At 34.6% G+C, this 13,930-nt stretch overlaps 1 protein-coding gene across 1 annotated transcript in view; it reads left to right on the forward strand.

Annotated features, from left to right (window-relative positions):
• VPS13C (vacuolar protein sorting 13 homolog C) overlaps window positions 1–13,500 on the forward strand; it is a 177,107-nt gene extending 163,607 nt beyond the window's left edge. Inside the window, exons 71-80 of the mRNA XM_054716188.1 lie at window positions 23–136; window positions 2,420–2,559; window positions 4,225–4,306; window positions 5,332–5,445; window positions 6,737–6,812; window positions 7,192–7,355; window positions 9,601–9,646; window positions 11,992–12,115; window positions 12,611–12,725; window positions 13,437–13,500. Of these exons, the coding sequence (XP_054572163.1) occupies window positions 23–136; window positions 2,420–2,559; window positions 4,225–4,306; window positions 5,332–5,445; window positions 6,737–6,812; window positions 7,192–7,355; window positions 9,601–9,646; window positions 11,992–12,115; window positions 12,611–12,725; window positions 13,437–13,460 (999 nt within the window). The 3' untranslated portion in view covers window positions 13,461–13,500. The remainder of the gene's footprint in view (window positions 1–22; window positions 137–2,419; window positions 2,560–4,224; window positions 4,307–5,331; window positions 5,446–6,736; window positions 6,813–7,191; window positions 7,356–9,600; window positions 9,647–11,991; window positions 12,116–12,610; window positions 12,726–13,436) is intronic.
• Window positions 13,501–13,930: the final 430 nt, after the last annotated feature.

A 13,930-nucleotide genomic window follows, 5' to 3' on the forward strand; every position in this document is an offset into this window, starting at 1 on the left:
CTTGATTTATTTATTTTTTCAGACAAAGTTAATCCAGCAAGATATTGATGCTCTAAACACAGAATTAATGGAGACTTCAATGACCGATATGTCAGTTCTTAGTTTCTTTGAACATTTCCATATTTCTCCTGTTAAGGTTTGTTGTAATTATTACTTTGAAAATTTGGCAGAATTGTTGTACAACTTTTAAAGGGTCTGTGTATAATCATGGATTTTAATTTGTTGCATTAAATATTTGGTGGGAATTTTGTTTGATAAGTTGAAATAATTAAGATAGTTTTCTGTAACACATATACAACCATAATTCCCACAGAGAAACCACCAGAGCCTGTTTTCTAGTCTTGAATTAATAACCCCTTTATTCAAGGAAGAAGCTGACAAAAGCATTTCTTAATTAAGCAAAGAAGTGCTCACCAACCTTTAATGTTTTGGTTGCACTTTGTAACTACTACCACTGCTTAAAAACAAAGCTATAATGGGTGCCCTCACCAGAATGTAAAAACGCTGAAGTTGCTATTATACTGTTGATGTGGTGTTTTTCACTCTTCCAACATCTGATTGTAACTAAGGGAGTAGAAAATTGGATACCTTTCACTTGCCTGATTTTGTACTTTATGAACCCATTTCGTTTTCTTCTTTTGTTGTTCTTTTTAGGTTTTATAGGAGAAGGTGACTGCTCAGGAAATTCACAAATGCTATCAACCATAATGCTGTAAACTTGTGTAATGAGGCAGATTAACAATTAAGTAATTCTTTAAAATATTGATGACCCATTACATTTTCAAAAACTGTTCACAGCACATTGTTTTCTGTAGCATTCACCAATCCATTCAGCTAAGTGAGGGATTTATAAAATGGAATTATTTTAAATTGACGTATTAGTTTGGTGGTATCAGACATATCCAGTGTTAGGTTTAAAATTCATTGTTTTATGTGGTAGTTTACACACAATTTATTTTGCATTAAGTGGAAATAAGTTATTTCTGAGATTGAATAATACCTTCAAGAAATATTTATTGAAAGGCTATAATCAAAGTTTCTGTGGGAAGTATAAAGTGACTTCATGGAGTTTATAATCTAGGGAGTATTACAGATTGATAATTCAGATTTTTAGACACACTGGGAATTGTGCCATGAAGTTGAATAATTAAGATCATGAACTATAATTATTTTCTTATCCCTGGGTGTCTTTGCCCTGCAGTGGTTCTCAACCTCTCTAATGCCGCAACCCTTTAATACAGTTCCTCATGTTGTGGTGACCCCCAACCATAAAATTATTTTCGTTGCTACTTCATAACTGTAATTTTGCTACTGTTAATGAATCGTAATGTAAATATCTGTGTTTTCCGATGGTCTTAGGCTCTACAGCAGCGGTTCTCAACCTGTGGGTCGCAACCTACAGGTTGAGAACCGCTAGCAGGGTTGCCTAAGACCATCGGAAAACACAGATATTTACATTACGATTCATAACAGTAGCAAAATTACAGTTATGAAGTAGCAATGAAAATAATTTTATGGTTGGGGGTCACCACGTGAGGAACTGTATTAAAGGGTCGCGGCATTAGAAAGGTTGAGAACCACTGCAAAGGCTGGATCTCTATCCATCTAAGCTTACCTTTCCCGGATCCCAACACTCTCTTGACTCTGCAGGTGGGCAAAAGTCCACATCAAAGAAAAAAACCCAACAACCAGGCTTTCCTGGCCTTACCCCAAGTCTGTTCTATTGAACTCTATCTGGGTTAGGTGGAATGCCTAGGGAATGGCAGAATGAGAAAGGAGAGTCATCTGTTCTGTTTACACAGGTCACAATTTGACCTGTTGTGTTTTTTTTGGCACTGTTTGCAAAGTAGAGTAAGCTAAATGGGAATGTGAAAGTCTCATATTTAAGTACTGAGTTGGGGGGCCTGTGGAAGCTGAATACATTATTATTACTCTTTTAAAAACTTATTTAGCAACTTGCTAATTGTTGCTATAATGGTCACTTACTGTTACTTGTTATTATTGTTACTTGTAATTGTAATAATTGTTATAGTTAATTGTTTCCACAAGTTATTTACCTTAATTGGATGAAAATAATTAATTATCCATTATTTTGACTGGTAGCCTACTTGTGTGCCATTTGACATTTTTCTTCCTAAAATGATTATGCTATTTTTTAAGAGTATTTTTGGCCCTCTATATAATCACTTTGAATAAAATTATAGCTCTACATTTGGAGCAGACTAATTTATATTTCACAAAATACGAGAATCAGGTAGGAATGAGCTATTCTGTGATAATTATATACCGAGTAACAAATAATGGCTTTCTTTAGGACCCTAATGAAAGATACAACATTTGTTTGTATCTAAAAGATCTATGTGTAAATGTTTTTGTTTTGTTTTTACCTTCTATTTATTGAACATTATTTTTCTTTTAGTTACATTTGAGTCTGTCTTTGGGTTCTGGAGGTGAAGAATCAGACAAAGAAAAACAAGAAATGATTGCAATTCATTCCATCAATCTGCTATTGAAAAGCATAGGTGCTACTTTGACTGATGTGGATGATCTTATATTTAAGTAAGATTTATGTTATATTGGGAGGCTTTTGTACCAAGGTTATCTTTGGTTATCTGGATATTAAGTTTCTTCATTTGTGCTAGAATATTAGCTTAGAAAAATGATGTCTTACCACTTAAACTTGAAGAGGTTGGTCCCTTTATAATTAGTCTCTTTTGGTATGCTTATCTAATATTATAATACTTAATGTGTGCCAGAAACATGTATTCAAGGAATGTTTATCAAATTGAATATTCATCTATGGGATTGGAACAAGTAGTTAACTTGGAGAAAAAGACATTATATATCACTTCCACCTCACTTGTACACTATCAAATTTCATGGACTCAAATAATTAAATATAACATTCAAGTTGAAAAGACTAAGAAAAAATAGAAGATAATTGCTATCAGGTCTCTGATTAAAGGAAGTCTAAGTTTAAATGTAAAGAAAACACTTTATAAAAAAATCAAGGAAATTTTAAAAAAATAATTGAGAAAATATGATGCAAAAGATTAAGAGTCTTCCTATTTAACATTCATGAGAAAAAGCTAAAGATTCCAATGCCATATTGCCAGAGACAGTAAGAGATAACTCACAAAAGGGAAGATACAGTGGCTGACAGAGATCTGAAATATTACTTTTTATTATTTATCAAAGAATATGAAAATTAAAGCAAATTATCAAAAGATTTCAAAATATGAGCAATTCTAGTACAAAAAGGGGGTGAGCCTGAGAAAAGGGTACCTTTGAAAAAAAACTGTATGAATGGAAAGTGATATATATCAAGAGTCTTAAATGTTTTTAGTTTTTCACTCAGTAATTATTTTGGGGGGAATTCCATAAAAAATATCTTTAAATTTAACCAAAGAGTTATATTCAAAACTTAGAAATGCTTGACAGTGGAAGAATTGTTATGATACTTTACACAAAAGGGTTACATAGAATTTTCAGTAACAGAGATAAATATTTATTCACAACTAGAGGCCTGGTGCAGAAAATTCGTGCATGGATTGGGTACCTAGGCTTGGCCCATGATCAGGGCCAATCAGGGCCTTCCTTCTCCCAGGTGCTGGCTGCTGGCTGGGGCCTTCCTTCATTCTGTGCTGCCCCCTGGTGGTCAACACACATAGTGAGCAGTAGAACTCCCAGTTGGTTGAAATCCCGAGGGAGCAATTTGCATATTAGCCTTTTATTACATAGGACTAGAGGCCTGATGCACGAAATTCATGCAAGAGTAGGCCTTCGCAGCCCTGGCTTCGTCTGGAAGGTCGTCTGGATGGTCGTTCTGCAGTTCAGCCATTAGGTCAATTTGCATATTATACTTTTATTATTACAGATGTTAAGTGTAAAACTGCATACAGAATTTAAACATCTTAAAATTGCATAGAAGAGAAAAGAAAGGATTCAAAGTGGTAATCACAAAAAGAAAAACTTAAAAATCCACTGTACAGGGGGATTATGGTTGACTTTTTTAAACCTTTTTATTTGTTATGAAAGACTTGTATGAGAATGTACTATTTAAATAATAAATTTGTCACCATAATGTCAAGATCTCAAACATATATGTGGCAGATGTACAGATCTAATTGTAAAAGAATTAGCAATAATTAATCATTGAAATTTTAAATATCTTATATTCAGAATATAATCTTAATACCTTTGAATCTTTCTTTCTTCTCCCAGACTTGCTTATTATGAAATTCGTTATCAGTTTTATAAAAGAGATCAGCTCATGTGGAGTGTTGTTAGACATTACAGTGAACAGGTAATTTCCTATCATAATAGCTCATAAGGAATATGCTTCATAAAATGTCAAAATAAAACATTTATATGTGATTGTGTGGTATGCAGTAATGTTTACCTAATTTAACCCAATTTGCAATCTCATTACTTAGTAGTTTCCTTGAATGATTAATTCCTATTTGTTTTAGTTCTTTCCCCATATATATATATATATTCCCTTTTAAAAGTTTTTTCTGGTGCCTTTTTCCCTTTGCAATTATATATTTATTCACTTTGGGAAAGAATAATGACTTAGGAATCATTACACTTTATTTTTTCAGTGACTGCAGTTTCTAAGCATATTCTAGTAGAATTGCAAGAGGAATTCTAAGCCAGGTTCCTCCTCATGACTCTGTTACTCTGTGGTTCAGTTTGACTACCCAGAATAAGGAGTTGTTTCAGGGCACATGAGCACCCTTGCTTACTATGGTACTAAGGTTCCATTCTCCTTCCTTCCTCTGCTGGAAGGCGCTTTCTCCTGTGATGTGTAGAGACATTCTGATTATTAAATGTTCACATAAGCATAGATTTTTATTTGTTTTTCTTTTGGTTGTTATTCCCTATTTAGTTTCATAGTAATAGTGATGATAACAATATTAAAATTAAGGAACAATTACTGAATTATATATTCACTTAATATCCATACTCAGTCATGCAAGGTCAGTATAATACACCTCCCATTTTACAGATGAGAAGACTGAGGCCTAGAGACTCAGGGACTTGTCCAAAGTTATATAACTGCTAAATGGCCGACTGTGCCTCAATCCTAGTTCCATCTAATTTGAAAGCCCCATGTAAAGTACTAGCATACTGCCTGCCACATTGTGAAAGATCAATTAGTGAACATGTAGTAAACATAGTACTGGTTATTCTGCATTGCTTTCCTTTAACAACCTTATTTAACAAGTACTCCCTCTTTTTCCTATTTTATCAAATTGTTGTCTCTTCTAATAGTTGTAAAGGACTTAAATTCCTTTTCTTTCTTTTATTTTCTTTTATTTTTTTTAGTTCTTGAAACAGATGTATGTCCTTGTATTGGGCTTGGATGTGCTTGGAAACCCATTTGGATTACTTAGAGGTCTATCTGAAGGAGTTGAAGCTTTGTTCTATGAACCCTTCCAGGTATTGGTCTTTTATTTATTTTAAGTATAGCTGTAGGAAAATGAATGTTCTCTTTTATTAATGACAAATAATTTGTATTTTAATTGTATTTGGGAATTGAATAATATTCAGATAACAAAAATACAGCAGAAAGCAACAAACAAAAACTCATAGGTACAATATGGTGGTTACCAGAGGGAAAGGAGGGAGGAGGGAGGTAGAAAAGGGTAAAATGAATCAAATATATGGTGACAGAAGGAGACTTAACCTTTGTGGTGAACACACAATAATGTAGTATACACATGGTTTATTATAGAATTGAACACTTGAAACCTATAGACTCTTATTAACCAGTGTCACCCCAATTAATTGAATAAAATTTAAAAGTATATATCAATATTCTATTTTTTATTAAAAATTACTTGAGATGACATTAAACGATTGTGTTAGAATTAATTGAGCACTCTGTTGTCTGGGCAATAAAACATGCCCACATTTTCCAGGATTTAATTGTACTTGTAAGGAAGAATGCTACATAGATTAAGACCATTTCAAGGCTGTTTCACCACTATGGAAGGAACTAATGGGGCATTAAAAGCTGACTTTGTTTTATATTCAAGTTTTACTCTAACCTGTTCTCCTCCATTTAAAGGATCCAGGAGCCCAAAGTATTGAGGGTTTCAGAAGGACAAAGCAGAGAAAATAAATGGGAGCACAAGGGAGCCAGTACTATGTGGGCTCAGTCTTGTTACCAGTGGGGCTTGTTTAGATTCTGATGGAACTTGATGCTGAGAGGGCAGCTTCAGATTGTGACTGAGGCCAGGGGTTACTCCTATTCAATTTTTGTCATCTTAAAGGGTATGTTGAGATCACGTGGGTTGAAAGTGTCTTCAGAAATAATAGGTATTCCATCAGTATTTGGGTTTGAGGGCAAAAACTGTGTCATCACAATGTTATGGCTTGTTACAGATTCTGTATCTTCATGGAAACCCTGAAATACTAGATTAATGGTCTTAACCCTTTGCACTCGCTTGCTTTATTCTCGATTCCTTTATTCTACTCGGGATTTAATTTTTTAAATACCCCAGATTTTACAAAGCGTGGCAGTAGAATAAAGAACTGGAGTTTCTTTTCATACAAACTTATTTATTTGGATTTTTTTATATTTCAAATTATTGATACATTCAATACAATTCGACATACGAGCTGCTACCAATGCTAACTGTGTCGAGTCACACTCGACATCCAAGTGCAAAAGGTTAAACTTGTTTCTATTTTAAATAGCAATTTTTTGTTTCTTGTTTTTTGCCAGGGTGCTGTACAAGGCCCTGAAGAATTTGCTGAGGGGTTAGTGATTGGGGTAAGAAGTCTCTTTGGACACACTGTAGGTATGTACCACATATTTATGTATATGTACATTTTATTATAATAATTATAAAATTCATTGTTTATGAAAAAAATTATATTTTATAAAAAGATGACTTTTCTAATAATCGCTTTTGAAATATGTGTTCTCTTGTTCTTAAATGGAAAGTAATTTAACACTGACTTGCTGGATTTTTTGTGTCTTTGTAGTATAGAATCCATGTACTTTAAATAGTTTTATTCCTCTTCTTGATAAATGGGAAACACAAAAAAATAAATGTTTGCATTTTTATGTATGAAACAGAATTTTAAGCAGCGGCTAGTGTAAGCATTCATGTGCTATGTACAATGGTAATGCTTGTTAAAGAAACAATGCAGCTTACTTCTCTGGGCCTTTTGTAGGTGGTGCAGCAGGAGTTGTATCTCGAATCACTGGTTCTGTTGGAAAAGGTTTGGCAGCAATTACGTTGGACAAGGAATATCAGCAAAAAAGAAGAGAAGAGATGGGTCGACAACCTAAAGATTTTGGAGATAGCTTGGCCAGAGGAGGAAAGGGCTTCCTGCGTGTAAGTCTACTGCTGGATCTTCAAGAAGCCCTCGCCTTTTATATACACTTCCGATATGTACTCTAGGAATACTGCTTGAGAGCCAACGTTGGTTAGAGTGGCCGTAGTGATAAATTGTGAACTTTTCTGTTTCCTTTTTGCTCTCCTTCTCCATTATCATCATCAGATCTAGCCCCAAAATTGCAGACTTAGTTTGGCACTTGGGTTGTAGTGAAAACTCCATAATGATGGCAGGTTAGCACTGGTGTGGAAGGGAAGAAATATATAAGCAGAGAAATATGGCAAATGATGATACCTGGGGGGAGAGGAGTTCTTTAGGTCATCATTAATGGACCATTCTATGGAAGAGAGGTGTAGAAGTTGTGTATAAACTAGAAACTGCCATTCACTACTTCTCAGTACTTTAAAAATTATACCAGAGGCATAGATACATGGAACAGACTGACAGATCTCAGAGGGGAGGGAGGTGGGGGGGACTGGAAGAGATTAGCCAAAGAACATATATGTACAGCCCATGGACAGAGACAACAATATGGTGAAGGCCTGGGGGGCAGAGGGAGGGCATGGTCTGAGGTGGGTAAAGGGAGGGGAATAGGGGACATCTGTAATAGTGTCAATAGCAATAACAACAAACGCATTCCCCCCAAAAACCATTCTCTCTCTCTCTCTCTCTCTCTCTCTCTCTCTCTCTCTCACACACACACACACACACACATACACCCACACACACATAGGTAGTGGGGAGTTATTGTCTAAACGGTAAGTTAAAATATTAAGAAAACTTTTAGGGCAAACATTACACTAAATTTTGTGAATATAGCACAATAATGAATATAATTCTAATTCATAATATACTGAGAGTTAAGCAGGTAGGCCATTATTGGGTAGAGGGGTTTAATCACATTTTCTAACAAAGAAACAAAAAATTATGCAGGTAATATATGAATATGGTTTAATTATAGATTACATATGAACATTCTCCTTAAAAGTAATTATAAAAACATAACTTTTCCTTTTATATTTAATAAGTAATGAAATCATTATAGGTAAGCTCTTAAGTACTCTTTGGTCACCCCTCACCTCTTTGCAGGTGTATCTAATCTTTTCAATAAAGTGTATGTCCTTTAGTTCTTTTTCTATATGTTTATATAATATGCTGGTAGATTTAATTACTGCCACTACTTGACAGTTATTAAGAATGTATAAATATATTACTATTTTAATTTTGGAAATTATAACTGCTGTGTTTGTACCAGTGATTTGTAATGTTGTATGTTATCTCCTCAATCTTTCAGGGGTCCCTTCATTATCAATTTTTCACATTTTCATTAAGTTATAAGTAATCTCATTAAAATTTACAAGTAGATATCAAGGATAATTTGGCTCAACTCATTTTGCAGATATAGGAACAGATTTAACACCCAAAACTAATCCCATGTAATAAAGAGGTGATATGCAAATTGACCATCACTCCAACACACAAGATGGCTGCCCCCATGTGGACACAAGATGGCCACCACAAGTTGGCTGGCAGGGGAGTGCAGTTGGGGGTGATCGGGCCAGTAGGGGAGGGCAGTTGGGGGCAACCAGGCCTGCAGGAGAGGGCAGTTAGGGGTGACCAGGCCTGCAGGGGAGGGCAGTTAGGGGCAATCAGGCCAGCAGGGAGCAGTTAGGTGTCAATCAGGGTGGCAGGGGAGTAGTTAGGGGGTGATCAGGCTGGCAGGCAGAAGCGGTTAGGGGCAATCAGGCAGGCAGGCAGGCAAGCGGTTGGGAGCCAGCAGTCCTGGATTGTGAGAGGGATGTCTGACTGCCCGTTTAGGCCCTTTCCCGGTGGGATCCCGGATTGGAGAAGGTGCAGGCTGGGCTGAGGGACACCCCCCCCCTCCCCGTGCATGAATTTTGTGCACCGGGCCTCTAGTACAAAATAATAATTGAATGTAAGCTGTAATTGAAAAAATAAATAAAACAAAAAATACCATATGAAATAACAACAAAAAATAATCTTTTCACCTGCTTTACTGTTCTTTCTGTTATAAAATTTTACTTCTACAAGCTGCTTTCATTTAACATTTGCTGTGACATATTTTAAAAATCATAGTGTTCACCTCTATGTATATGGTGTTCACATTATCAAAGAAGTACTGGTGGTTTTTTTTTCTAGTATGTCTGTAGAGACCTCTAGTGGTTGATTTAAAATTAAGCACCCTCCATTCAGGTTTGACTGTATGATTGATTTCTCTTTCAGGGAGTTGTTGGTGGAGTGACTGGAATAATAACAAAACCTATGGAAGGTAGGTTGATAATCTTTCCCTCTTTTATAGGCTCTGAAGAGTTGATGCATGGTAAACATAGTAAATTTTATTGCTAATAGGTATTTGATTAGGGGAATTTCTGATTAATTTCATGTTCATAGTCCTAAATTATTTTTTAATGAATATATTTTTCTCAGAAAGGATAGGGTTAAGTAGTAGACTGTAATTTAGACTTTGAATGTTATTTTCAGCAAGTTCATAAACTAGATTGCTTTGGGCCTTCAATAGCTACTGGCTGATTTTTTTTATCCTATTTTAAAAACCACATTGCTTTACTTAGTGCAATATTTATCAAAATCCCAATTGGCTTCTTTGTAGAAGTTGATAAGCTGATTCTAAAATTTAAACAGGAATTCAAAGGATTGCAAATAGCCAAAGCAATCTTGAAAAAATAGAACAAAGTTGAGGACTTGCACCATCCAATTTAAAAATTTACTATAAAGTTACAGTAACTAAGACAGTGTGGTACTAGCATATAGATAAACATATAGCTGGATCAATGAAATTGAATTGATATTCTAGAAATAAACCTTTACATTATAGTGAATATATTTTTGAGAAGGGTGCCAAGATAATTTCATTAAGAAAGAATAGCCTTTCAACCAATGATATTGGGACAACTAGAAGTAAATATATAGAGTTTATATTTTATGACATAGCAATTCCACTCCTAGCTATATACCCTAGAGAATTTAAAACATGTTTGTCCCAAAACTTATCTATAAATATTCATGGAAACATTATTGATAATAGCCAGGTTGTAATAGCAATCCAAATGTTCATCAACTATATGCATGGATAAACGAAATGTGGTATATTGATATAATGAGACATTATCCAAATGTAAATAGAAATCAAGTACAGATGCTTCTCAACTTATGATGCAGTTATGTCCTGATAAACCAAATTTAAGTTTAAAATATCATAAGTCAAAAATGCATTTACTACTACACTGTAAAGTATTGGTTGCTTACCCACATGATCACATGTCCACCTGGGAGCTGAGCCTTACTGATGCTGCCTTGCATCATGAGACAGTATCATCCACATACTGCTAGCTCAGGAAATTCGAATTAGTTTTTACTGAATGGATATTGCTTTCATACCATCATAAAGTCAAAAATCATAATTCGAAGCGTTGTAAGTTGGGAACTGTCTATACAGTATAAGGTGGATGAACCCTGAAAACATGATGGCAAGTGGAAAGGATAATTAAACATACCATCTATTGAATGATTCCATTTATAGGAAATGTCCACAATAAGCAAATCCATAGAGATAGAAAAAAAGTAGATTAGTGACTGCCTAGGTCTGACTGGTGGGAGGAAGGAGGTAAATTGCATAAGATTGGATGGGGAAGGGCCAGGGGAAATGGGGAATGATTGCTAATAGGCATAGGGTTTCTTTTTGAGATGATAAATTTTTCTAAAATTGATTCTGGTGATGGTTACACAACTCTGAATATACTGAAAGAACATTTAATTTATACTTTAATGGGTAGATTATATGGTATGTGAATTATATTTCAGTGAAGTTCACATATACATACATATATATATACACATATGTATATATTAAAAGCATAATATGCTAATTAGACTGGACATCCTTCTGGACGACCTTCTGGACGAAGCCCCTTGCATGGATGGGCCTCTAGTATAAATATATATTAACATATACTGCTTGAAAAATTTCCTGATGGCTGGCATAAAAAAAGAAGATATTTTCTGGTCAGTTCTTAGACCTTCTTGTCACAAGTACTGACTAAACTCTTGAGTCACTAGTTGTAAACTTGAACATGCCTCAGGATTACCTGGAAGGTTTATTAAAACAGATTGTTGCACTGGCTGGGGTTGCTAAGTAGTTAGAGTATCGCCTGCAGACCAAAGGGTCTGGGTTCGATTCCCGGTCAAGGGCTTGTACCTGGGTTGCAGACCCTATTCCAGCCTTGGTCAGGACGTGTACAAGAGGCAGCTGATTGATGTATCTCTCTCACGTCAATGTTTCTCTCTCTCTGCTCCCTCCCTTTCACTCTCTTTAAAACTCGATGGGAGAAAATATCCTTGGGTAAGGATTAATAAAAACAGATTGCTGGGCACCACTCCCAGAGTTTCTAATTCAGTAGGTCTAGGATGGGGCCTAAGTGTGCATTTTTAACACATTTTGAGAACCACTGATTATCATTAAATTTAACTTCTTCAGAAAGCCAAATTTTAGAAGCTTGTTGAGTAAAGCAGTTTGGCATTTCGCTCAGGCTTCTGTTGTGTTCAAACTTGATTATTTTAAAATATCTTTATACATTCATTGTCTTTGGTTTTATGAAGGTGCTAAAAAGGAAGGAGCTGCTGGATTCTTTAAAGGAATTGGAAAAGGGCTTGTGGGTGCCGTGGCTGGTCCCACTGGAGGAATCATAGATATGGCCAGCAGTACCTTCCAAGGAATTCAGAGGTAATTAAGTATATACTGTGTGCAAGGTGTGTGTCTGTGTGCTAATTGTTGCTAGGAACACATAACTAGTAAATATTTTGCTTCCTGTATGACAGGTTCACAAGGTAGAGTGCCACCAGAAAGAAGAGGAGACATTGTTTATGCCTAAATTTCTCTTTTTTTCCAACAAATGTTTATTGATACCTACTATATGCTACACATCAAGGATACAAAGAGTGGACAACCTAGCCTTTGCCTTTATTTTTTTGACATTTCTTTCTTTTTTTTCTTTAATAGTTGGGAGAAGTTGGAGTCAGACAGACTTGGTTTTAATACTTGTTTTATTATTTGGGGCAAATTATTTAAAAGTACTCTGATTGTTTTTATCAAATATTGATATAATATGGAGCATGGTACAGTGTTTAATCAACTTGTATTATTACTTGTATAATGTACTTGTATTATTTTGAAGGATTTTCACATAGTTTCTTATACTTATTCTGATGTCTTGTACAGGGCAGCAGAATCAACTGAGGAAGTGTCCAGACTCCGTCCCCCTCGCCTGATCCATGAAGATGGCATCGTTCTCCCATACAACAGACAGGAATCCGAGGGCTATGATATATATGAGGTATAAATTCTGTTCTTATGGTCATGAGTGAAATTTAATTTTAAAGATTTCTAGGATCAGAATTTCATGGGTGGTTCATAAAGTTCCTCATTCATGAACTTCTTTAGGGATTACACAAGGAACATGGTTTGTAGAGTAGAATTTGATTGTTTTATTTTAGTGTAATGTGTTAAATGGGAATAACTGGTAATTTTTTTCTGCACAGGCGCAAAGCTTTTTTGTACAGAAAGGATAATATTAAAAGAAGTTGTAGACTTTATTACTATTTGTGTGATAGCTCATTTAGTCAACATTGTTAACTTTGGTTTTCTGCTTTGTAGCTAATTACTGGAATTTCACTGCTTTCTTTTATCCCAACCAAATCTATTTATTTGGACTACTCTGTAATTCTAGATTTACTTAGATAAACAGAAGCTAGAGGAGAGAAAAAAAGATTATGTACAATTATAATATTTTCAAGCCTTAAAAAATTTAAAGGATTTTTTTTGGCTTTTATTTTAGTTTTTACTGTATTTAAATAATATATGCCTGTATAAATATACTCCAATGATTAGCTTTCCCCAAAAATAAATTTATTAATGTTTTCCTACTTTCATTTTAAAATAAAATGACTCTTCATTGTTATTAGTCTATGGTTTTTATTATATGTGCTTACATTTTATTTATCTGCATGCTTCTAACTTTATTTTCTTTCTTTTTCTGCCTACACAGCAAGAACTGGAAATACAGGAGTAAATGTCTCCTATACCACTACTTGATTTCATCCTTAAAAATCAAAACAAACTGTGGTATTAATTGACTGTCTTTGATTTATTTAGATTGAGAATCCATTTTCATGAAGTTTTTTTTTTAAAATAAGAATCTGAACTTTTTATTGTAGTGTCTTGACTACAAATAAAAATGGTGGTATTTTTGGTAATACTATACAGGAGTAAGAGATCAATATAAAAGATTAAATAATGCAGAAAAATCAACTCTCTTCTCCATTTAGTTGGTGAAAGACTTTATTGAGCTCAGAAGCACACATTTTAACTATTATTTTGAAAATTTTATTTTATGATATTCATGTACATTTCAGATTAAGTTGGAAAAAAGGAAAATTATGTCCAATATATTATGTATTCTTATGTTTATGAGTCCTGATGATGGAATTACATAACTTAGTTTCATAAATAACCCTAAATTTATCCAGGTTATGGAAGTAT

Source organism: Eptesicus fuscus, chromosome 5 (genome assembly GCF_027574615.1).
Source record: "Eptesicus fuscus isolate TK198812 chromosome 5, DD_ASM_mEF_20220401, whole genome shotgun sequence".
Classification (NCBI taxonomy): Eukaryota; Metazoa; Chordata; class Mammalia; order Chiroptera; family Vespertilionidae; genus Eptesicus; species Eptesicus fuscus.